The sequence below is a fragment of the Petromyzon marinus genome, chromosome 36, assembly GCF_048934315.1.
Source record: "Petromyzon marinus isolate PM22_M1 ecotype Great Lakes invasive population chromosome 36, UKy_Petmar_22M1.pri1.0, whole genome shotgun sequence".
NCBI classification, from domain to species: domain Eukaryota; kingdom Metazoa; phylum Chordata; class Hyperoartia; order Petromyzontiformes; family Petromyzontidae; genus Petromyzon; species Petromyzon marinus.
Window position 1 is genome coordinate 8,053,657 of NC_133702.1, and position 25,327 is coordinate 8,078,983.

Genomic DNA, 25,327 nt, shown 5'->3' on the forward strand with positions numbered 1-25,327 from the left:
AACCAATGAGGGGGGGAACAGAAGGAGGTGCGAGGAGGTTGACGGTCAAGGATGACGTAACGTCACGGGTTGTGTAAGGGGCTTTGGAGAGCACCTTCGGGAACATGGGCAGGGCCGAGCTGGGGGAAGGTGGGGTCGTCGTGGGGAGGCAGGGTAAGGATTGGCTGAAGAGGGTCTTTTTTTACGATCAGAGGAAACAAGACGATGCTCGGTGTAGTCGGCACTTTGCTTCATTTCGTTTTTTTTTATGCTTTGCTTTGTGTAAGACCCAACAAAATATTTTTTCTGCTCTCCTTACCCCCCTCTCTGCCCCACCTCTCTCTCTGCCCCCTCTCTTCCTACTCCATTTGGCTCTCTCTTGCTCACTCTCTCTTTTTTTATAACTACGACAAGTGCTGCACCTGCACGCAGCCCTTCCCACAGTCAAACGGCCTCCGACGGGTAGCTTAGATCTGCATGCAGAGCTCTCCGTCATCTGCCACCGAGCACACGGCCTCCTCCAGCGCCCACTGCTCCTTGAAGGCCGGCACGGCGTGGGTCAGCCGTGCATGTCGGAACTCCAGCCACACCCTGGCTCCGACCAGAGCGCGGTAGATGCCCAGGCTGCTGGCTGGACGTTGCTCCTCCAGGGCTACCTTCCTCACCCTGTATATGGCGAGCTTGGCGTAGCCGAAGAGCACGTTGACCAGCCCCTGAAGATGTTGAGGTCCATCGCCCTTCGGGTATCCAAAGATGAGGACCGTCGGGGAGAAGTGGAGGCTGAACCATAGGAGGATGTTTCTCAGGACCTTGAACAACGAGTCCAGGCTCTTGCACTCCACGTATTAGTGCGCCACCGTCTCCACTTTACCACAGAACTAACACTCCGGGGACGTGTCGGTGAAGCGCGCCGGGGAGACATTGGTGGTGACGGTGCCGTGGGCGATGCTCCAGCTGAGGTCACCAATGCGGTTGTACGTCGGGCTGGAGTAGAGTTGCCCCCAGCGAGGCCTCTCCGGAGAGACGCAGGGCAGGGCTTTCCTCCAGGCATGGTCCTTGTGGCTCCTCAGGGTGTCCTGTTGGTGGAACCGGACCAAGTAGGAGTAGAGCACCTTCCTCTTTACATTTGCGAGAGCCACCTCCGGCAGGTCTTCCAGCCGGCACAGGTTGTGATCCGCCTTCGCTTGTCGGCATTGGCGATGCAGTGGCACGACTGAGAGCTCCGGTGGAGGGGGACCAAGAGGGGCCTCGTCATCCCCAACGCCGATGGGGGGCGTACTCCCCGCTGCCGCTGAGAAGGCCCCCTTGGCTTCGGCCAGGATCCGGGCAGCCACCCGGAGCGACTGCAGCGCTGTCCTTCCCTCTCTCTACCCCCTCTCTCCCCCCCCCTCTCCCCCCCCCCTCTCTCTCTACCCCCTCTCTCCCTACTCCATGTCTATGTCCCCCTGTTTTCTATGTAATATTTGTTTTTTTCCCCTCCCTCCTCGTCGCGGAGCAGTGTTGGCTGAACCGCCGCTCCGGTCAGACGAGTGAGAGAGCCTAAAGGGTAGCCGAGGGTTGGGCCCAAATAGTATTCAGTGTCCGGGGTAAAGGGACGAGATAGAGTGCACCTACACTGGTGTGAGTGTAGGATGCTGAGTGTGAGAGTGTTTCAAGGCCGTAATTATAATACATATTTGGGGGGATCCCCCCCCCCCCAATATATATTAATTATATTCAAATATGCTCAAAATGTCCATCCCAATAAATTGCTATAAAATAGATTTCTGTTTATATGATTGTGGTTATGGTTGTACTTTATAAATCCCTAATCTCTGCCATTACATGCAATGAAACAAGAAAAGGTAAAAAAGAAAAAACAGCAATGTAATACACTATTAGACATTCTTGGAAAAATAATAATAAAAAGTCCATCCTATGTGTTAGTGAATTTTTTTAATATTTTAGGCAGGAAATTCGTTTTCAAATTTAGATTTTTTTTCTGGGGGGGGCGGGACCCCTAGACCCCCTGGGAGATTTGGTCCCCCCCAATGTTGACTCCATGGCTACGGCCTTGGATTGATTTAATAAACGGCAACAGCCCTCATCATATTCCTCGTCTCCGCGTGAGTCTACTACACAACACATGTAAAGGTTAATACTGTAGTGATATAAATAATGACTTTATAGTCTCAAATCTAACGAGACACGTTGAACAACTCCGTGCATACTCTTTGTTTTTTTCGGTAAAGTCACGTAGGTATAAAATAAAATAAATCACGACGTTTCGGGCGCAACACAAGCGTTCGTCATCAGGTGACTTTACCGAACGGAGCAAAGCGTATGGATTCCTGCAGTCACGAAAGCTTCAAATCCAAGAACTCCGTGCAACTACATGTCAACCCACACATGGCTCGGATTCGTGTGCTTATTGAAACAATCTTGGGGCTCATGCATTTGCAGCAATAGGCGAATGCACACCACGTAATATTTTATTACAGACCAATTCAGACCTTATTGGTCACCCCGTGCCCTTATAAATCTCAACGTTCATCCTACAAAGTCCCACCACAAGGGAGAAACACAAACAAATGTTACATTTTTCCCGTATTGAAACGGCTGTACGCCGCATGGACCTGCAAACTCAAATGTCCCACATGGGTTGTACAGGTTTGTGTATAGATGGCCAAGTTTCAGTCATAGGCACAAGAGGGACTTTAGCCAAAACTTGTAAATAGTTAAGTAGTCAGCCATGCCTCCGAAGAAATCGCCGTACATTGTGAACAATTAGCGCTTAACTAAAGAGAGCGTTACTCAGCGTGCGTGCGGACAACTAGCGCGCAGTTGTGCCCCCAAAGCGTTGACACCTAAGAATGAGAGCCCCTCACCTCCTTCCCCCCCCTCCTCCCCCACCCTCCTTCCCCCTTCTTTCCCCCTTCTTTCCCTCCTGCCTCCTTTCCCCCCCTCCCTCATTTCCCCCCCTCCCTCCTTCCCCCCCTCCCTCCTTCCCCCCCTCCCTCCTTCCCCCCCTTCCCCCCCTCCCTCCTTCCCCCCCTCCCTCCTTCTCCCCCTCCCTCCGCGGCTCCTTCCGCGGCTCCTTCCTCCCTGCTTCCCCCCCACCCTGCTCCCCCCCTCCCTTTCTCTCCCCCCCCTCCTCCCCGCTCCTTCACCCCTCCCCCCTTCCCTCCCTGCCCTCTCCCTCTCTCCTTACCCTCCCTCTTCCTTCCCCTCCTCCCCCTCTGTGTCGTCACTTCCTGCCTCGCGCCCCACGTGTCGCCGTGCGGCACTCCCAGCCAAGGCGAAGGCGACTTGGCTCACCACCACCGCCACCGCTTCCACCAAGCGGCTCGCTCTCTCGCCTCGTTTCTTAAGCCGCCCGCGTCCTCCTGGCACTGTCGCTCACGACCCCGTTTGGGCTTTTGCCTCTGCCCCTAACAGCACGTTGAAGAAGTCGAGGGGTAGGTAGCCGTTTTATATCTGGGGTTCGTGCGTGCATTCAGACTGGCCCACGTGTTGTTGTGGTGGTGGTGGTGATGGGCAGATTCGTTTCCGTGCGGTTCTTTTGCCTTTGCTTATATTTTTAGTTGTTGCTACTTTTGTATGTAATAATGTACTATTGAATGTGACGGATGACGGGCGTGAGTCGTGTCTTTTTGGCACTTGTGTGAACAGTACTCGGCTGCTTTAGTATTATCACAATACTGTACATAGGGCGGGTAAAAGTGCAGCCTTGCAATTTACTTCCTCATGCCACTGCTGGCAGAAGATGCCTGCACGAGTACAACGGACTTTACTGAGCTCTTGTGTGTCCCTCTATATTCTAGAACCTCTGCGTAGTCCATGCACAGTACCGAATGTCTAATATGTTGTGAGCAGCAGAGGGCAGTGTAGCAACGTCCCATTGTACACCGATGCCTCCAACCAGAGCTGACCAGCGCGGTGAAGTATGTCTTCTAACACCCCCCCTACGTCCAGCACGGGATTGGCGAGGCCCTCGTCCAGCAGTGGAATGACACAACAAGACTGTACATGTGTGTGTGTGTGTATCAATGGCAGGAGTCGGTCTATTTCAGTGAAGCTGCCCACGGTGCCTGACGTGAGTGATGAGCATGAACTATGGCTAGAATACTGTGCTCTAGCTATTGTATGCAATTCATTATGTGGATATAGAACAAACGCCATTGGTTTTAATTTGACGGTGGCCTCTCCGCAATAATAAAAACTGGGTCATAGCTCCTAGTGTCAATCATGGTGACATTTACAATGACCACGTGCAGCAATCGAGTGCCCCGAGTTTTAACAGGGGCAGAAAGTTTCGTGCCCCCTTTTCCACTCAAAGTTTCCAGCTTTCCCATGCACTGTGGTTTGGTGATGCGAATGATTGGTTTATGCCAGTACACCTGTGCCAGCTGATGGTCAATATTTAAAAGGATGCAGGAGAAGGCATTTTTAATGATGAATGCAAACTGCAATTAATGTGTTTTTTCCTCGATCGAGTAACGTTTTTTTTATTGCAGAGCAAGTGAGCCAACTATTTGGTAAAGGAGATTTAATTAAAGACCTAATAAATACTGTAAAGGAGGAGGTTTCTAATTTAAATAAATGATTCTCAACAAAGATGGACATCATTGATCAAGTGGGTTTTACTATATGCACTTATAGTTTGTCACAGCACAGCTGGGAATGTCAGTTGTTTATCATTGTGTGGAGGAATTTAAAGTTTACGAGCAAGATGGATTGTTGCGGAACTGATAGTTGATGACAGTGTTGGTAGTCATACGTCCAGCAGTCAAAAGAACATGGCTGATGATGACCTACATTCGTTCATTAAACGGCTCCCCTCTCTGTTCTGTACTGCACCCAGAGACGAATAGAAACCTCACCATGCTCACTCCGGCATTCGAGTTGAGCCAGGACACCGATCACCTGACAGTGACGATTCGCGTGCCCTATGCACGTGTCTCAGAGCTGGACCTTTACATCGATGGTCACGACTTCAAGTTTTACGCCAAGCCCTACTTCTTGAGGCAAGTGCTGACACGCAACACAGTTCCTTGCCCGGAGCACAAATACACCCGGATGATAGCAGTTTAGCTCTCCCATGTGTTTCGGGGCTGTACTGTGCGTGCGGCATATGTCCGACATTTCACTGGACACCCTGGAAGCATCTTCAGGAAGGGGACCATCGTGCCGAACCACATGCGGTACAATCCAAAAACACATGCGAAAGCTGTACAGCACAACCAGAAACGCATATGCAATAGTATGATAGCTGTTGATATTTTTTCAATGAACTAACAGGTTATGTTTTTGTTGGGTGACAACTTGCCCTTTTTATCTATGTTATGTGGACATATTTGCAAGTTCCACGTTCAAGCCAGTATCAAAAAGTGCTACCCTTGATTTTCATTCATAAATTTAAATGCTCTGTTAGGTTGAACTTGCCAGGACGGATCATTGAAGATGGACGAGAAAAGGCCTCCTATGATGCAGAAAAAGGTGCGGTGTAACACTAAAACTATACAAATAATTTATTCCACCCATGAATTTTAAACCAGGTGAGAGAGCCCATGGAAACTAAACATCTTTGTCAAAGGAGGATCTGATCACAAAGCAACATGGTGCATTTACAGTGGACATTAACATAATGAAATATTTAGCAGTAATAACATAGTGTAAATGTCTAATACAATACTTTACATCTTCACTTAAAGTTTTTATGACTGCAGGAATTCATATTCTCTTGGTCTTTCGGTAAAGTCACGTAGATGATGACGATTCGCGTGCCCTATGCACGTACAGTGAGGGAAAAAAGTATTTGATCCCCTGCTGTTTTGTACGTTTGCCCACTGACAAAAAAATGATCAGTCTATAATTTTAATGGGATGTTTATTTGAACAGTGAGAGACAGAATAACAACAACAAAATCCAGAAAAACGCATGTCAATAATGTTAGAAATTGATTTGCATTTTAACGAGGGAAATAAGTATTTGACCCCTCTGCAAAACATGACTTAGTACTTGGTGGCAAAACCCTTGTTGGCAATCACAGAGGTCAGACGTTTCTTGTTGTTGGCCACCAGGTTTGCACACATCTCAGGAGGGATGTTGTCCCACTCCTCTTTGCAGATCTTCTCCAAGTCATTAAGGTTTAGAGGCTGACGTTTGGCAACTCGAACCTTCAGCTCCCTTCACAGATTTTCTATGGGATTAAGGTCTGGAGACTGGCTAGGCCACTCCAGGACCTTAATGTGCTTCTTCTTGAGCCACTCCTTTGTTGCCTTGGCCGTGTGTTTTGGGTCATTGTCATGCTGGAATACCCATCCACGACCCATTTTCAATGACCTGGCTGAGGGAAGGAGGTTCTCACCCAATATTTGACGGTACATGGCCCCGGCCATCGTCCCATTGATGCGGTGAAGTTGTCCTGTCCGCTTAGCGGAAAAACACCCCCAAAGCATAATGTTTACACCTCCATGTTTGACGGTGGGGATGGTGTTCTTGGGGTCATAGGCAGCATTCCTCCTCTTCCAAACACGGCGAGTTGCGTTGATGCCAAAGAGCTCCATTTTGGTCTCATCTGACCACAACACTTTCACCCAGTTGTCCTCTGAATTATTCAGATGTCCATTGGCAACTTCAGACGGGCATGTATATGTGCTTTCTTGAGCAGGGGGACCTTGCGGGTGCTGCAGGATTTCAGTCCTTCACGGCGTAGTGTGTTACCAATTGTTTTCTTCGTGATTATGGTCCCAGCTGCCTTGAGATCATTGACAAGATCCTCCCGTGTAGTTCTGGGCTGATTCCTCACCGTTCTCATGATCATTGTAACTCCACGAGGTGAGATCTTGCATGGAGCCCCAGGCCGAGGGAGATTAACAGTTCTTTTGTGTTTCTTCCATTTGCGAATAATCGCACCAACTGTTGTCACCTTCTCACCAAGCTGCTTGGCAATGGTCTTGTAGCCCATTCCAGCCTTGTGTAGGTCTACAATCTTGTCCCTGACATCCTTGGAGAGCTCTTTGGTCTTGGCCATGGTGGAAAGTTTGGAATCTGATTGATTGATTGCTTCTGTGTACAGGTGTCTTTTATACAGGTAACAAGCTGAGATTAGGAGCACTCCCTTTAAGAGTGTGCTCCTAATCTCAGCTCGTTACCTGTATAAAAGACACCTGGGAGCCAGAAATGTTTCTGATTGAGAGGGGGTCAAATACTTATTTCCCTCATTAAAATGCAAATCAATTTATAACATTTTTGACATGCGTTTTTCTGGATTTTTTCGTTATTATTCTGTCTCTTACTGTTCAAATAAACCTACCATTAAAATGATAGACTGATCATTTCTTTGTCAGTGGGCAAACGTACAAAATCAGCAGGGGATCAAATGCTTTTTTCCCTCACTGTATCTACGTGGCTTTACCGAAAGACCCAAAGAATACAATACTTTACATTTTGTTGTTATATATTTCTTTTCATGCAGAGAATCCCAGGTTGCATTACAATAAACACCGATAGCACTCAAGGATGAAGCTAATGCAAAAAAATGTTTTCAATTAAACCCAAAATAGTATAACTTCAATGCTATATATTCCATCCATATTGGGTGTAATTCATTAACACGTCTTCCAGTAAAATCCACCCGAGTTCAATAGCAGTATATGCATGAAAACTTGTAAAACTGTGAGTTAAAGAAAACACTCAACACATTCATCAGCATTGGAAGGAAAATATATAATAGACGATTTTTCAGGAAACAAGCCTTATCAATAGAATGCAAAATAACGTGAACTTGTTGATATTTTTTTAATTTTGCTTGTTCACCACTGTCAATGTAGCTTTACCAAATAATTTGTTGTGTATGAGTAAAAGTGTCACTTCTAATTATTTTGTTTTGTTACTGCCAGGCGTGTTCACTATACGAGTCCCCAAGGAGAGCCCGGGGGAGCACTTTGAAGGGTTGGACATGCTAACGGCACTCTTAGCCCCCAGAGGATCCCGCTCAGCCAAGACTCTTGTCAACGAGATGGGTAAATAAAGTAACTTAAGCACATGACAAGCTAAAATAAACGGTATGATCATGGTCAGTGCAACTGTAACGTTGTACCTGTGGGCGAGACAGAATGGCATGCTAGTTTGTGTTATTTCTAATATACCCATTGAACGGATGCATGTGTCCGAATCTAGCAGGGTGTGATGTGAGAGTGGGAGATTTGTACGGGATTGAAAAAAAATGTGACTGTTCTCTTCCATATATCGGCTTCTATTCATCCCTGCATGAAAATGTCATCTAGTATTGCAGTAACACAAAATACCAAATCACCCAGACTGTTCCCAATCTCTTCAGATATCAGAAACTAAGCACGCTTGTGCCTGGATAATGCTTCTATGGGTGACCACCGTGCATAAAATTGGTGTCATGAACTGCTGCGGCGCTGTATTGTCACCTGAGGGCAGTCCAGAAAATGCCATCGTGCTCTACCAATGCCTACGTTCCCCTGCCTTCAAACCGCAATGACTAGCGTGGCGAAGTATGGCCAAATAATCCCCCATGACCCCCACAGTGTGGTGCAGCCCCCATTCATCAGTGGTTTCTCAAAAGGGCCGTACATGGCAACTCGCATTGTCAAATTAGTCCGGCTCGCTGATCGCATTCTGGAACAGAAGTGAGTACATGGTTGCCGTGCTGTGCCGTCTGCTCCAGGGACACTGGGTGAGAGCCAGGAGGGTGTGGAGGAGCATGACGAGGAGGAGGATGACGAGGAGGAGTTTGACTGGCAGGTGGAACAGAAGCCATATGAGGAGCCGGCATGCTTGGGCGGCACTGGATACGGATTTGGGGGATCACGCACTGGTGTCTTCCACCGACTGCAGGTCCGGAGAGGACTGAGCGAGCTGATGGTGTCAAACACAAATCCCCCGTCGGGATTTGTTAGACAACTTTGGGATTTTCAAAGCATGCGCATGAGGGCAAAGACTGCCTGCCTTAAGGGAGCCATGTGTCACCTGAGATGGGCACAGGAATCTTTATTAGACAAAGACATGCATTGCATCTGTTAGTAATACATAAGTGTATGGGGAATTGTAAGACAAATGTAAAAACAAATATTGCGCAAAAAGTCTCGTACATTGCATTTTTCCGTATTTGAAAATTTGCATTACACTCACAATTTCAAATCCAAGTTCAACCCCGCTTGGATTGGCGGGGTTGAACTTAGTTGAACTTAGTTGTTATTGGCTATTAAGCAGAGAGCAGTACAGCAAAATAAATTGTTTAATTGTACTTCAGTGCTCCCACATTTCTGTTTTCAACCTTCCCCAGCCCACACTGACCAAAGAACCCACCCACATACCCGGCTGGTGTGTCGAGATCCTAATCCAACAGTGGCTTGACAAAAGGCTATTCATGTACATTTTGCATTACCCATGCATTTTTCATGACATCGATAGGGGAGTGGTTGTATGTTTTTTTGCTAGTTGAATCTCTTGCAACACAAATCTGCCACATGCGCAGAAGCAAGTTTTATAATTCCCCTAGATTCTGGGCATGTGAGTGCAGTGCAAGCATTGTCATAGGCTGGACCCTTTTTGTTTGGACATGCCATGGGGGTGGGTGGGTCACCTCTGTTGGATGCAGGAAGAGCTCAGCGATGTCATCGACCTGCAGAGTCCAGAGAGCTCCACGGCGGCACAGCGCAGGGCACTCCGTCTGCAAGCAGAGGATTCAAAGTTTGATGCTGATCATTACCTGTGAGTTGTTGTTCCTGTGTGTAAAATAGAAAAATATAGAAATATTTTTCCTTACGTTTTTAATATATTCTTCTGTATAGGAGTTCAGTTTATAAGTGCTACTGATTTTTTCACGTTGCATCAAAATGCATGTAATTTTAAGCGTGGGTCATCGGGTTAGGCTGCGCTTTGAGCATGTTTTTGCTCGAGTTTTTTCCACTGCTTTCTACTGCTGGCATCATCAGAAAGTTAAGATTCCGACACTCGTGCATGGCAAAAGCTTGAGAGTAGATATATTCAATACGCAGCCTAACCCGGACGACTACAATGATTATGAAATGGTTGTGAAACGCTACATCCTTGAATGGAAATTGTTCAATGAATTAATTATACTGTAGTTACAAATATCCATATTTTAAATTATATCAGATTACGTTGTAGAGTGCATATTGATTACATTCCTTGGGATTATGATTGGGTGGCATTGTTTTGGACATCCACTGGATTAGCATTTATTTTCTAGGTCATTTCCCACCACAGGCCCCAGGTCATTAATATGCAGATGCTTCATTTTAATGAGCTCGTGCCTGGAGTATTGAGCAAGCAGGTAATTACCACAGTGACGTGGTGTAAAATGCCAGAAATTGCCATGTGGTTGCCATGTGCTGCTCCGTCAGAGCCGACTACTTTGAAGACGAGCCGGTCATGGAGACGTTGAGCTACCGGCCTTGGTGGGATGGCTGCGACGCTGGAGCAGGTGAGAAACATCTGCACCACTGGTGGAGCCAGTGGGGGGGTGGCACGTGCCCCCCCCCAATGATCCGATATCGAAATCCCTAATTTCGATCGAATCATTGGGGTTTATTAGTAACTAGCAGGTGTACCCATTCTTTGCACATAAATTAATAGTTTAGTCATCACAGATGCGACGTCACCGCTCACTTGCCGTGCAAAATATATCCATTATTGCCCCCCCCCCCAAAATACAAAGTCTACTTTTATACTTTTTACATTGTGTACAGTATGGAAGCTACCCACATGCCAAATTTAAAGTTTGTAGCATGTTGGGAAGTATGCTAAACATTTCGAACAGACACACATTCACAAATTTCCCTTTCATATATATAGATAAATCAGCATTTTGCGACCCCCACTGCCACTGTGTAGCGTATTATTACGTGCGAGGGACTGTATGAGATGATGGGACAATGGTCTGAGTCCATAATTGGCAATAAATAATGGCAAAGCAGTTATAAGTGACTCACAGAATTGTGCGCAGTTGCGTATACAGTACACAACTTCCCTGAAGGCAAACACCTTCAGCGAGCGCGATGCCAATCACACACGGTTCGAATTCGACCCTCGATCGATGGCCGCACACGCGTCGAGTAAAAAGCAAGGGACAAGTCCTTACTTGCTAACAAGGCCTATCATTTTTCATTGCTGGAGGGGTTGCCACCCTACCTGAAAATCCTTGCTCCGCCATTGAGCTGCACAGTGCCAAGAGACATTGGTGCGACGTGTACCACACTTGTGTGGTAAACATAATGTCTTTTCCACTGTCGTGCTATTTTAACAGTGAATGAGAATATGCACGTACGGCCCCTTTTGTCAATCCACCACTGGACGAGGGGGACCCCCTACGCCGTGTGGGTCATGAGGTATATTTGAACATACTTCGCCACGCTGGTCAGTGCAGCTTGGAGAAGGTGAAGAGGAGTTTACCACGGATGTTTTTCGCAGCCACTCGTAATCCAAGTGCGGTCATGGCGCGTATTAATCATTTCCACACACAACTGAAGCATCTTAGGGAGTTGAAGATGTGTGCTGTAGTGCGTGGCGGACAGCTTGAGAAAAGAATGCTAAACACGGTCTAATCTGGAATCCCACACTTGATAAAGAAGAATATGGAAATAATAAAGGTGGTGTGGTTTTATCTCTGACTTAAAGCTTTCGTGACTGCAGGAATTCATATTCTTTGAGTCTTTCGGTAAAGTCACGTAGAACAAAAACATTTACCTCCTTTTTTCCTCCTGATGACGATTGCTTGTGTTGCGATCGAAAAATCGTAGTTTTTTGTAAAAAAATGTGTTCTACGTGACTTTACCGAAAGACCCAACGAATATGGTGTGGTTTTGTCATTTTTTCAGTTCCCTTCACAGAGGAGGATAAGGAGCAGCTCAGACGTTTCACCAACAAGAGCTTTGTGCTGGACCGGGCATCTCGACGCCAGGCCTACCTGGGCATGGTGGACATCATCCTCGCCGTCGCCTACGATGTCCGCATCACAGGCGGCGAGAGCCACGTAAGGGTGCTCAGTGGCAGTGTCGACTCCGCCGGTCAGACTTTGCCATCCCATTGTGTTTCTGCTCCGTGAGTTAGATAGACGAGACTTTGAGGGCCGTAATGTTGGTCACGGCTGGGCTCTGGCTTGGCCTCTTAACGCAGCTCAGTTCAAGTTCGAGCCGCTCGGTTGCTTCCAAAAATGCTTGAGTGGCTCAGCTGTTGCTTGGCTTGGCTCAGGCTTAGCTCATGGAAATGTTGAGCATGGCTGGAACCATGATTGAAGCCTGCTCAGGTGAAGCGTGGCTTTGAGCTTACTTATATTTGTGCCAGAGTTAATCCTGAGCCGAGCTGAGACTAGGAATATGGGCCTCGGGCAGTAGTGCACAAGCAAATTTGAAATAAACAGTTTGTACATAAAATAACTTGTCTTTCCTTTGTCAGTCCACTACTGGATGAATGCCTTCCTATGCTGTGTTGGTCATTGGTCAGTGGGGGTTGTTGAGGAGGAGTGGCCCCAGATGCAGTTCAGGTATCGCTTCCCACGGATGTTATCCGTGGCCAGGAATCAAACTCAGGTTACCGGATTCAAAGTGCAGTGCACTTGCCACTGCTACCGCTTTAACCCCTTACACTTATACGTTTGACGTTTTAGGGTTTGTCTGATACGCCATGTCCTCCAGTGTAGAACTGTTCATATCAAACAAAGTAATTTATCAACTTGGTTTGAATGTTCACTTCATCTCATGGTACTAAAGTGCAATGTGGCACCTCCAACTGTTCGTCAATCTGCCCTTCCCTCTGTTAAAAATCAAGGCCTATGCCCATACTTGTAGCAAGTATGTATTTTAAGTGGTAATAATGAGGGCAGCTAATTTCGTGTTTTTCATTTGTGATTATTTGGGCCAGTCGGGATGGGTTTCTGTTGTCCTTGAGTTGTTCTTCACAGGGCGTTTTCCCACAGGTGGAGGGACCCTGGAACATCCGGAAACTCAGTGGAACTCTGTGCTGGTTCGAGGTGGGAAATATAGTCACATTTCAATATGTATCATATTAATATTCACTTGCGATGAAATTCGAGTTTGGTGTGCACGTATCTTGTCATGCTCAGATGCCTCAATCTCTTAAGGGAGCGTGAACGCCCATTACTGACGTTCTGTTTCCGCATCATTTCAGACCTATGAGACTCTACAAGAAGTTCTGGTGTCCTTTGCCAGGAGAGTGCTTTGCTATCCACTTTACAGGCACTTTGGACTCGTCTTGAAGGTGGTAGAAGATGCAGCTCGTATATTTGCTCTGGGTAAGTAATTTGTTCAGTGATCATTTTCATCGATGAACACACTATCCCCATGCACTTTCAACTCTGTGATGTCAACTACCACATGTAGTACACGATGAAATGTTTGGTCTCCCACTCACCGGAGCGTGCGTGTGTTGCGCATGTTTTGCCCGTTGCTCTTTAACTCCTTGCGTGGTCGTTTGCCTGCAGGCAGACAGGGTGTGATGAAGTGCCTTCTGGCAACACACAAGTTGTTCCGTGAGAATGACCCAGCCTACATCCTGAATGACATCTACATCACCGACTACTGCATCTGGGTCCAGAAGACTAAGTAAGACGCGCAGTTGCACTCTCTCCCACCCCCCAATCTTGAGTGTTGCCGTAAGTGGCACCTGACGATATCCTCGTAATTTCTTAATGTCCACAGACCTCACCGCCTCCTGAACCTCGCCGACGCCCTCAGGAAAGCAAAGATAAGCAAAGAAGAGCTGGGATTCGATCTGCTGGAGGAGGAAAGGATCGGGCTCATGGTGCAGAAGGAGCAGGTGTCTACAGCAGCCATGCTGCATCCCCTCATTCACTGCTTAGGGGGGCATCAAATGAAAGCTTTGAATACATGTGTTAAGCCTACTCAGACATCACGTTTAAGTGTTTAATAGGGCATGGACTTAAAAGACCCGGGGATCGTCTCGTTTTTGCAAGAGTGACCTGGATCGCCAAAATGACAAAAGCGAGACTCAGGACAGCGTGACCCCGTCGTGCGTGACCCCCTCGTGCGTGACCCCGTTGTGCGTGACCCCGTCGTGCGTGACCCCGTCGTGCGTGACCCCCTCGTGCGTGACCCCCTCGTGCGTGACCCCCACGTGCGTGACCCCGTCGTGCGTGACCCCCTCGTGCGTGACCCCGTCGTGCGTGACCTCGTGCGTGACCCCCTCGTGCGTGACCCCGTCGTGCGTGACCCCCTCGTGCGTGACCCCATCGTGCGTGACCTCGTGCGTGACCCCCTCATGCGTGACCCCCTCGTGCGTGACCTCGTGCGTGACCCCCTCGTGTGTGACCCCCTCGTGCGTGACCCCGTCGTGCGTGACCCCCACGTGCATGACCCCCTCGTGCGTGACCCCCTCGTGCGTGACCTCGTGCGTGACCCCCTCGTGCGTGACCTCGTGCGTGACCCCCTCGTGCGTGACCCCCCTCATGCTGATGTAAACCACATTGCATTCACCGGTTGCCAAAACTGAAGGGCGTTGCTGCATCCTTTTGAGAAGTCAACTTTGGGGGGGGGGGGGGGAAAACTCAGCACGGTGTCTTAATTGTGTAGTAAGTTGTGTAGTAAGTTGTGTTGTGTAGTAAGTTGTGTTGTCTAGTAAGTTGTATTGTGTGGTAAGTTGTGTTGTGTAGTAAGTTGTATTGTGTGGTAAGTTGTATTTTGTAGTAAGTTGTATTGTGTACTAAGTTGTATTGTGTAGTAAGTTGTATTGTGTAGTAAGTTGTGTTGTGTAGTAAGTTGTGTTGTTTAGTAAGTTGTGTTGTCTAGTAAGTTGTGTGGTAAGTTGTGTTGTGTAGTAAGTTGTATTTTGTAGTAAGTTGTATTGTGTAGTAAGTTGTATTGTGTAGTAAGTTGTCTTGTCTGGTAAGTTGTGTTGTGTGGTAAGTTGTGTTGTGTGGTAAGTTGTGTTGTGTAGTAAGTTGTGTTGTCGGGTAAGTTGTGTTGTGTGGTAAGTTGTGTTGTGTGGTAAGTTGTGTTGTGTAGTAAGTTGTGTTGTGTAGTAAGTTGTGTTGTGTAGTAAGTTGTGTTGTCTGGTAAGTTGTGTTGTGTGGTAAGTTGTGTTGTGTGGTAAGTTGTGTTGCGTAGTAAGTTGTGTTGTGTAGTAAGTTGTGTTGTGTAGTAAGTTGTGTTGTGTGGTAAGTTGTGTTGTGTAGTAAGTTGTGTTGTGTACTAAGTTGTGTTGCCTAGTAAGTTGTGTTGCGTGGTAAGTTGTGTTGTGTAGTAAGTTGTGTTGCGTAGTAAGTTGTGTTGTGTGGTAAGTTGTGTTGTGTGGTAAGTTGTGTTGCCTGGTAAGTTGTGTTGTGTGGTAAGTTGTGTTGTATTGCGTAGTAAGTTGTGTTGTGTAGTAAGTTGTGTTGCGTGGTAAGTTGTGTTGTGTGGTAAGTTGTGTTGTGTGGTAAGTTGTGTTGCCTGGTAAGTTGTGTTGTGTGGTAAGTTGTGTTGTATTGCGTAGTAAGTTGTATTGCGTAGTAAGTTGTGTTGCGTAGTAAGTTTTGTTGGGTAGTAAGTTGTGGCTCTGGGACAAAGCACCGTCAGCAGCGCTGGTATGTGGGGGTCACATTTCCGGCAGCCAGGTCCTCAAATGGGGCAATTGATGGTCTTAGCCTGGTTACTAAGGTCCGCACAAAAACCCGTCATTTTAAAAATGTTTGTTTTGCTTAGATTGGCCTCATTGCAGCTTTTTGAGAATTGAAATGATAAATCAGCCCTGATGGAGATGCAGCAAAAGACACTCTCTGATTTAATGTCACTTGAAGTTCTGTTCTCTGACACTTGGTGGTGCACTGCCGTTGACAGGAGTATACTCGCCTCCGTGACATCGTAAAATTGTAATATTCCTTGCTTTTATCCGTTTAGGAGGAGGAGAAGGAGTTGAACGTAGAAATAAAGGACGCGGATGAAAGTGCAGCCAGTGGTGTGGTGTCAGGACTCTCCTCTGACCTCAAGCGTCTAAACATCCATCACGATGCATGGGCAGACAAGGAGGATGGCAGCGGCGGCAGCAGCAGCAGCAGCAGCAGCAGTTCGGACTCGGAAAGTGAGAGCGAGTCTTCTGACGGTGCCAGCGAAAGTTCCGACAGCAGCAGTAGTGAATCTACCACAGAAGGGAGCAGCAGCAGTAGCGAATGTGAGGACGAGGCTGTTGGCACCACCGAGGCCAACTTTGGTGCCATGAAACATCATCAAGAGGCTGCGACATCGGCATCGGATGTCTCGGCTCGGAGTGGGGAGGCCCCTTCTCCGGACATCCGGGCAAGGGGCGCGGCAGAGAACCGGGCGGCGTCGGGTGAAGCGCGCGAGTGTGCGGCGCTCGCACAGTCTCCCCCGAAGCAAAACAGCCGTGTGCACGAGGGAAGCGCACGGGACACTCGCAACCCTGCCGGGATTGAGCACAGGCCGCGAGCCTTCGGCGCTGGCCCACCGGAAGCACGCCAGTTTCTGGAAGCGAAACCAAATGCGGAATTCCTAAAGTTGGTCGAAACGCCCGTGGCCTTGGGCCGGCTGGAGGAGGAGAGCGCGGCAGAGCGTTGCCAGGAACCAAGGAGACGACCGCTCATCGAAGAATTGTGACTGGGGGACATTTGCATGGAAATGGTGTTGAATAGAAAAGTCGTGTTAAGTATAACTTGGATGGCAAATGTATAGAATGGGAAATATGTAATCTAGTGGACAGTACCGTACACGTATCCACGTACAATAGCGGACACTACAGGAAGAAGAATTGTGCGGTTGAACCCCTTTAGCACCACTGGAAGCTGGGAAACACGGCTTGGCCTGGGGCCCGCTTGGAAGATAAGATGGAGATAAGATGGAGATAAGATGGAGATAAGATGGAGATAAGATGGAGATAAGATGGAGATAAGATGGAGATAAGATGACACTGTTCTTAGGGGCCGTCCATAAACGACGTCACGCGATTTTGGACGATTTTTGACCCCCCCCCCCCTTCGTCACACGGCGTCACAAAAAGTCAGACCCCCCCCTCAAATATGACGTCACAAAGCTCTGCCCCCCCCCCAAATAAAACATGCTTCAAATCGCTTTAAACTATCGTCATTGTAGTACGTATTTAATGCGGTGCTGCACTCTGATGTTGTAGGAGAAAACATTAAAAAGTCTATTTAATTAAGTAGAACGCGTTGTCTGTATTCATTTAAAGTTGCGCATTTTGATGTGACGTCACATTTCTCAAACACCCCCCCCCCCTCGTCACACATCGTCACAAATGTCTGACCCCCCTCCCCCCCTAGGTGCATGACGTCATTTATGGACGGCCCCTTATGCGGCAGCATCATCGCGAGCAATACAGTTATGATGCACATAGGAATCTCGTGGTCGAGCCACGGGGGTGAGATCAGTGAACTGTGCCACAATACATTTGGCGCAAAATCACTGTAGCTAAAGCCGCGAGACAAGTGTTTGCTATATTTCATTGCCCTGCTGGTTTGTAAAATAAAAAATGATAACGTCATTTAATATTGTATTTTAATATAACTTGTATTTTCGTCTAATAAATTGCCAATGAAAACCCGATGCGTGATCGGTCATATCACAAGCCAAAGGATCGTACAAATAGGCGATGTATCAGTAGCCACCAGAGTGCATGTCACATCAGTAAGAAAGGCACCGCATTCGTTTTCATTATCAAAGCTTTTGGTTTTACATCGCCAGTAAATTAACATACCAAAGTCACTTTTGAAAGGTCGCTTTTAAATTGGCTTCAGTTGAATGTTACTGCTCTTTATTAAAGAATCGTGTCATACCTTTTAAAGTGGTCTAGAGATGAGGCATTTAATGAGGACAAAAGTGTGATAGTGCTGGTTTATATTCTTGAGCCTGTCGGTAAAGTCGCGTAGATGAACCTATCCACGTAACTTTACCGAAAGACCCAAAGAATATGAATTCCTGCAGTCACGAAAGCTTTAAGTCAAGTGCTGGTTTATGTAATAGATATTTGAATTCATATAGCGTCTTAATATATCAATTTAGAGGTTGCCGGTTTGATCCTCCGATATGGCAGCTGAAACAATAGGCAATTTAAATTCCGCCTACGGGTCCATCCAGTCGTGTCAATGGGTACATCACACTGTCGATTGTTAGGCCACGTGTGGTAGGTTTAAAGTGTGGACGCTTCCACCTCCAAGCCGTGGTTTCAGCGTGAACGAGAGAGGAGGCCAAATTCCGTTAATTGGAGGCCCTTCCACGACAAGCGGTGTAAACATAATTTCTGCGCTACATATTTGCCTTTTTTGTTGCGCGTTATGACTAAAGACCCAAGCATCTCTGTGACCTGTACAGAGCACGTGTGAAAATATAAACACGCATTAGGACAGAAGAAAAATAGATATTTTAAGTGGGCAGATTGAGCAGAATTCCAACCTTACCTACAAGCCATCTCATCCACCTCAAACATCGCAAATGCTGTTCTCGTGTGCTACAATATCACCGCTTGTGTGGGTTTACAGCAATTGATGGTTATTGGTCTCATGAATGATCGTCGAGTTATCTTTCGTAGAGCCAGCGGCTTACACAATGCAATCGGAAGGTTGGGGGTTTGATTCGGCCCATCGTCCCTCTGGGGTGACAAAACATAGTACCGCTTCGTGGGGAAGTCAACAGCGGTGGATCTATGGATATACTTGCCCCGTGCCCCACCACCACGGGAGTGTGGCATTTCCAGCAGTGGCTTAGCTGTAAGCAGGGGATGAGCCCCGCCTCGGTGACTGAGCAGGAAATCACATTGGAACGGTTAGAGAACCATGCAGCTCCTCCTCCTCCATGTGTTAGAAGTTGTATTGAAACCTGCCCGTTCTCAGCGATATAAACCCAGGGACGTTATTATGTTTTTTTTTAATCAACGCACTAGGGGGCAGCACTTTGCCACACGGCCTGCTAAATAGTAACGTGTGCACATGACGATCGATATTTGTTATCCGAGCTGTATTTTAGCCAAATTGTGACGAAAAAAAACCGTGATGAGATTTGTTTTTTTTTGTGGCCGCTTATTGGTGACAGGGCTGAGATCATCACCTACACTTGAGGACCCGGTTTTAATCATGAGTGGCTGCCCACGTTTGACCCCGAAGGATCTCGGCGATGCAGGCTCGGTGCTCTGACCCGTGTGGCCACCTGCCCACTTCCCTTATTTGAATCTCTAAAATTAATTAAAAGATGCACCGCTCGATTTTAAGAAGCTTACTCACATTTTTTTCCGTTTACCATTTCTCCAAAAAGCGCCGGATCTACTCAAATAACAAACAAGCATGGGAGGTATTTATTTACGTGAAAACTAAAATAAACTATTATTTTAATCCATTATCCTACCAATACTTGCCAGCTGATTTTTGTGGGTTTTAAGCAGCCAAACCGGACTGCTTTTGACTGAGCTTCCTCAGCAGTTTCTGTTGCATGTTAAATGCTACCATGCACCCATGGAATAGACTATGGTCATGGCCTTGATTTCACGCGTTTCTATCACTGAATATAATGCAATAGATATGGCATGGTTTTTGGATTAGCTTAAAGAATGGAAACACTGGTTGCTGTGTTTTATACCACAGTTGCTGAGCACAGGCTCAAAAGCCCAAAATGTCCAGCAGTCCACACCAAACAGCAACATCGAAGAGTTCACACCTTTGTTGAATTGAACTTGTCAAGAGAGATAATGGGAGTGAATTTCAAACGCGCGCACTGCAATAAACGCCAAAAGACGACTGTTTAGACCTGCAGCATGGTGGTTGAACGCAATAATGGATGAGACAAAATGGTCAGTCTGGTAGACTTTGAGTCTTGAACATGGGAGAAGAAACGATGTAGTTCATGGGAGCAGTAACAATGTAAGTAGCGATGCAAGGGTGATAAGGAGGTGACTGACCACTGGTGAGCGAGTGAATGGAGCAAGTCGGTGAAGGGTGGGACCATAAATCAACATGACTGCTTGACTTTGAATTCTATCAAGTAAGTCTGCCTGTAAGAATGGGCTCCAGAAAGGTCAACGAGCAGCCAGTGATCCAACGCTGTCCCCTGTTGCCTTGTCCAAGCCGCGCCTTTAAACCATAGCCACAGTCCACTGGGGCTGGTGGATGCATTACTCACCGGTGGCATTAGTTGGCTTTGATTTTAAACACTCATACCTTGTGGAACGTCTGCCGGCCACGGCTGGAGGTGCGATCAATAAGGATAATAGCGGTTCCTTCGTCCCAAGCTCTTGTCATCAATTTGGAGGCTTAATCCTGGAGGGAATGTCTGAGCACCCACTCGTAACACCTGGAGTGGTGCTGAAAAAAAAGCAATTGGAATGATTCATTAATATTGAGTTGTGAAAAAGAATGGGGAATCTTGTATTGGTTGCAAGAATTAGCATATTTTAAGCATGTATTTCCACCAAAGAATACTTAGGGGGATAGAGTTGAAATGGCAGTGTAATATGGTAAATGAAATTGAGTCACTTATAGAGAATTACTTTATATATGGCTCTTATTAAATGAGTGGCAAAGCATATGGAAACTGTACTACAATCGCCATCGGCATAGGCCATTTTCTGTCCACTGCTGGATGAAGGCCTTACCAAAATCATCACCATCAATAAGGGTCATGTGATAAAACAATCCATTTAACTCCTGCAACCGAGCTGATTTTCATCACTCCGTCTCCGCAGTGATACGGCCTGTCGTGCGTGTTCTCTCCTTGGGCTGCTGCTCCGTTGTTAGCCTCTACCACTGGCCGACAACCCCGTTGGTGATGTGTCCTGCTCAAGCCCTTAAACAGTCAATACGATATATTACTCTTTGGTTCTATTCGGTAAAGTCACGTAAAAAACAACAAGAAATAAAAACATAAAAATTCATTTAATTTTATTGTTTTATATTTGTATTATTAATTTTATTGTTTTATATTTTTATTATTTTATTGTTTCCCTTCTACGTGACTTTACCGAAGGAACCAAGAATATGAATCAAAAGTCAATACGATGTTTGTCTTGGCTTTGCATGCTCCTTTTTCGCACTTCTCAGCTTTTTGTTCAATGTTGTATACAGTGAGGGAAAAAAGTATTTGATCCCCTGCTGATTTTATACGTTTGCCCACTGACAAAGAAATGATCAGTCTATTATTTTAATGGTAGGTTTATTTGAACAGTGAGAGACAGAATAACAACAAAAAAATCCAGAAAAAAGCATGTCAAAAATGTCATAAATTGATTTGCATTTTAATGAGGGAAATAAGTATTTGACCCCCTCTCAATCAGAAAGATTTCTGGCTCCCAGGTGTATTTAAAACAGGTAACGAGCTGAGATTAGAAGCACATAGTAACGGGAGTGCTCCTAATTTTAGCTTGTTACCTGTATAAAAGACACCTGTCCACAGAAGCAATCAATCAATCAGATTCCAAACTCTCCACCATGGCCAAGACAAAGAGCTCTCCAAGGATGTCAGGGACAAGATTGTAGACCTACACAGGCTGGAATGGGCTACAAGACCATTGCCAAGCAGCTTGGTGAGAAGGTGACAACAGTTGGTGCGATTATTCGCAAATGGACGAAACACAAAAGAATTGTCACTCTCCCTCGGCCTGAAGCTCCATGCAAGATCTCACCTCGTGGAGTTGCAATGATCATGAGAACGGTGAGGAATCAACCCAGAACTACACGAGAGGATCTTGTCAATGATCTCAAGGCAGCTGGGACAATAGTCACCAAGAAAACAATTGGTAGCACACTACGCCGTGAAGGACTGAAATCCTGCAGCGCCCGCAAGGTCCCCCTGCTCAAGAAAGCACATATACATGCCCGTCTGAAGTTTGCCAATGAACATTTGAATGATTCAAAGGACAACTGGGTGAAAGTGTTGTGGTCAGATGATACCAAAATGGAGCTCTTTGGTATCAACTCAACTCGCCGTGTGTGGAGGAGGAGGAATGCAGCCTGACCCCAAGAACACCATCCCCACCGTCAAACATGGAGGTGGAAACATTATGCTTTGGGGGTGTTTTTCTGCTAAGGGGAAAGGACAACTCACCGCATCAGAGGGACGATGGACGGGGTCATGTACCGTCTTGGGCAAGAACCTTCTTCCCTCAGCCAGGGCATTGAAAATGGGTCGTGGATGACAATGACCCACACACACGGCCAAGGCAACAAAGGAGTGGTTCAAGAAGAAGCACATTAAGGTCCTAGAGTGGCCTAGCCAGTCTTCAGACCTTAATCCCATAGAAAATCTGTGGAGGGAGCTGAAGGTTCGAGTTGCTAAACGTCAGCCTCGAAACCTTAATGACTTGGAGAAGATCTGCAAAGAGGAGTAGGACAAAATTCCTCCTGAGATATATGCAAACCTGGTGGCCAACTGCAAGAAACGTCTGACCTCTGTTATTGCCAACAAGGGTTTTGGCACCAAGTACTAAGTCATGTTTTGCAGAGGGGTCAAATACTTATTTCCCTCATTAAAATGCAAATCAATTTATAACATTTTTAAAATGCGTTTTTCTGGATTTTTGTTGTTGTTATTCTGTCTCTCAATGTTCAAATAAACCTACCATTAAAATTATAGACTGATCATTTCTTTGTCAGTGGGCAAACGTACAAAATCTGCAGGGGATCAAATACTTTTTTCCATCAATGTACGTGTGTCAGTGTCCACGTTACTGATCGATATGTCAAAGTAGGTACATACGCACGGATTTCGGATGTTTCTTCTTTGCGCAGGCATTGCTTTTCATTAAGTTCAGCTTTCCAAAGAAGCTCTCCAAACTGCCGCTGTCCGCCTCTACTTCATAAATGTGATCCTGGCTGCACCTTCAATAATTGCCCAAGGTACACAAACTCACTCGAATATGTTTCCCAAGTGTGTGTCCCCCCGTGACGTACCTTCAACTGTTGAGTGAACTGACGTGTTTTTTTTGCTAATTTAATCTTGAATCCCACTTTTCTGCTTTTATTATAACGTTTTTTTCTAGATCGTTGTACGTATTTAATTTCCATTGGCTGTCACCATGAGTCATCAGCAATCGCCACACTCAAGAAGAAGAAGACATGAGTCATCCGCAAATCGGAGGTGGTTAATATTTTCTCAACTTACATTTATAGCCATTGCATGCATCTATATTGGGGGGGGGGGGACGAATTGAAAATGTAGAGGACCAATAAACCACACACGAGCAGGCTGGCTTCTGAAAAGGTTTACGAGCTATCACATACACGTGATCAATCAGCTCTTTGGAAAATACGTGAAAGTTAAATACCATTATGCCTTTCCTTTGTACACTTCGGGAGGACATTTATTTCCCGAGCAAATGTCTGCAGTCGTCGAAACTCTCACAAAGCCAGCGCTGAATGATAAGGTGTTTTCTAAGAGGCGTTCAACAAATAAAAAAAAACCTTTTGAAAATGTAAGAGCTATAAACAGTACTGAGATTGCGTCAAGTAACAAAATAGTGCAACATTGGTAGCGATCTCACAACGAGACGTGCTTTTGGCGAAAGTTATGCACAGTGGCATGAGTTGTTGCGTTCCGAATTCTGCAACACGAGCAGATATATTCACTGATGTTCAACCAAAGCAATAAGCACAAAGTGGTCCCAACTGTAGCCTTGGCCCCAACATTATTTGTTAATAAATCACCTTTAGTGGCCTGTCAGAGAAGTGCATTGTTGAGTCACTCTTAACACATGCAGACACGTGCACATTCACGGAAAATGTAAACACCCCAGGAATTAAGCTCCCGTGTAGGGGCACAGCGCGATGCTCGGGGTTGGTGCAGAAGTTCTCATCGTCGTTGGCTTGCGTATAACGCAAGAGTCAGCCCAGTATGAAGACAAATGCGGTTCCAAAGTGAAATAATAACAAATGAAAATAGGCCCTCTCCGCTTCAAAGCCATCCGTCATCCCCATAACCACCGCAGGAGCAGCAGCAGCCTTCGTCATCACTCGAGGTCCATCATTATCAATCACAGCAGTGTGTCACCACCATCACCCTATCCAACAAAGTAAAGTGAGAATACAACACGGCTGGACTTGTAAACATACATTTATTCGTGTCGCATTCGCGTCACTGCAAATTCTCTCTCCAAATGTCACGCCGAGCTTTGCTTTTTTCTTCTTCGACCCTCAGCTCCAGAATGGAGAATGTACTGCCACTGTGTGTCAGATATTTCGTTGACCTGCGCTCACCGCCTATGTATAGAACAGTCGTGGAGAGAGAAATGAGCCAGCCCAGCTGAGATCCTTGGTGCGAATCTGTGTTTAAATCTGAGCAGCCACCTGTGATTGAACCGCATTCTCGGTTGATGGCATCAGCCTGGCCATACATTATTACAGTACACATGCAAAAGCACACATGTAGCTAAATTTGGTGAATTTCCAGCTTATTGAGAAGTAATGTGTGTATCAGTGTAACGGCAGTGCGATTAATTCGTCTCTTTCGTAAGGTGTGTGAGTAAGCATTTCGCTTGGTGTGTGGAAACCAAAAAGGCACTTGAAGGGATTTCAAATCCGTTAGACATTAAAAAAAACCGCTACTTTTATTTAACCAGCCAAGGCGCACTGAGCTCTACAGCTCTTTTTCAGAAGCGACCTGGCTATCAAAAATGATAGCTCAACCTGAGTGGCTTATCACGTGGACAATTACAGCAGCAGCCAAATGCTCTGGAGGTCTGCTAGCTCGGTCCTTTCGCTAACACGAGGCGGCCACACTGCTCAGCGAGAGTTCTCAGCCGTGCACTTCATCTCGCGATATGACGCCAAGTGGCACAACTGACGTGAAATGGGAGAAAGAGACCGAATATTAAAATGCGCCCGTCAGAATTGTCGTCTCAAACGCTCCTGAGTGGCACACCCGGTGGAACGAACACCGCCGGGAGCAACTGCCATATCCTCTGTTTGATGGGGCTTGGCTTTATGGGGGAGAATCGGGAAAGGTGGGTTGAGATGTGACCATGGTGCACATATGAAAGGGATGGGGAGAGATTGAATTGATGGCAGATAATGCAGCGCGCTCCTTTGGCTTGAGGGGGCGGGAGTGGAAGTCATTTCAAATGAAGGGCACACGCAATCGATATCACCTTCCGTTTTAAGGAGCTCCACGAGATGCTGTGATGAATTACAGAGCTAAAGATGAAGGTTTTTCATTTTTTGGGAGGGGATGCAGCAGAAGTAGTTTGGTGTTTTTGGGGGGTGAGGTGTGGGGACTGGGGGGGTGGGTGCAGTTGTGGGTCTCAAATAGTTCTGTAGCCCGCAAACAACTCTTGCCTGTGCTTTTCTTGTCTGCAAAGCCAACTGAACCTTCGTCTCGACGTTCATTTGCATCTGATCTTCTTGCACCCA

At 46.5% G+C, this 25,327-nt stretch overlaps 1 protein-coding gene across 2 annotated transcripts; it reads left to right on the forward strand.

The window, feature by feature from the left end:
* Nucleotides 1-3,194: 3,194 nt before the first annotated feature.
* On the forward strand, nucleotides 3,195-17,541 carry SHQ1 (SHQ1, H/ACA ribonucleoprotein assembly factor). 2 transcript variants are annotated; one of them, XM_076072085.1, is made up of 14 exons: nucleotides 3,195-3,416; nucleotides 4,015-4,054; nucleotides 4,823-4,985; nucleotides 5,393-5,457; nucleotides 7,863-7,985; nucleotides 8,660-8,829; nucleotides 9,593-9,705; nucleotides 10,362-10,441; nucleotides 11,835-11,989; nucleotides 12,932-12,985; nucleotides 13,144-13,267; nucleotides 13,457-13,577; nucleotides 13,674-13,791; nucleotides 15,870-17,541. In XM_076072085.1, the coding sequence occupies exons 3-14, from the start codon at nucleotides 4,843-4,845 to the stop codon at nucleotides 16,581-16,583; spliced, it is 1,980 nt and encodes a 659-aa protein (XP_075928200.1). In that variant the 5' UTR covers nucleotides 3,195-3,416; nucleotides 4,015-4,054; nucleotides 4,823-4,842; the 3' UTR covers nucleotides 16,584-17,541. The 2 variants fall into 2 exon arrangements, with proteins under 2 accessions (XP_075928200.1, XP_032822396.1); XM_032966505.2 differs by lacking the exon at nucleotides 4,015-4,054 and having other exon boundaries at nucleotides 3,196-3,416.
* Nucleotides 17,542-25,327: the final 7,786 nt, after the last annotated feature.

Coding starts and splice junctions, on each gene's coding strand:
- SHQ1 (XM_076072085.1), top strand. CDS start 4,843: ATGCTCACTCCGGCATTCGAGTTGAGCCAGGACACCGATCACCTGACA. Junction 5,458..7,862: donor CTCCTATGATGCAGAAAAAG/GTGCGGTGTAAC, acceptor TGTTACTGCCAG/GCGTGTTCACTATACGAGTC. Junction 8,830..9,592: donor GTGTCTTCCACCGACTGCAG/GTCCGGAGAGGA, acceptor TGTTGGATGCAG/GAAGAGCTCAGCGATGTCAT.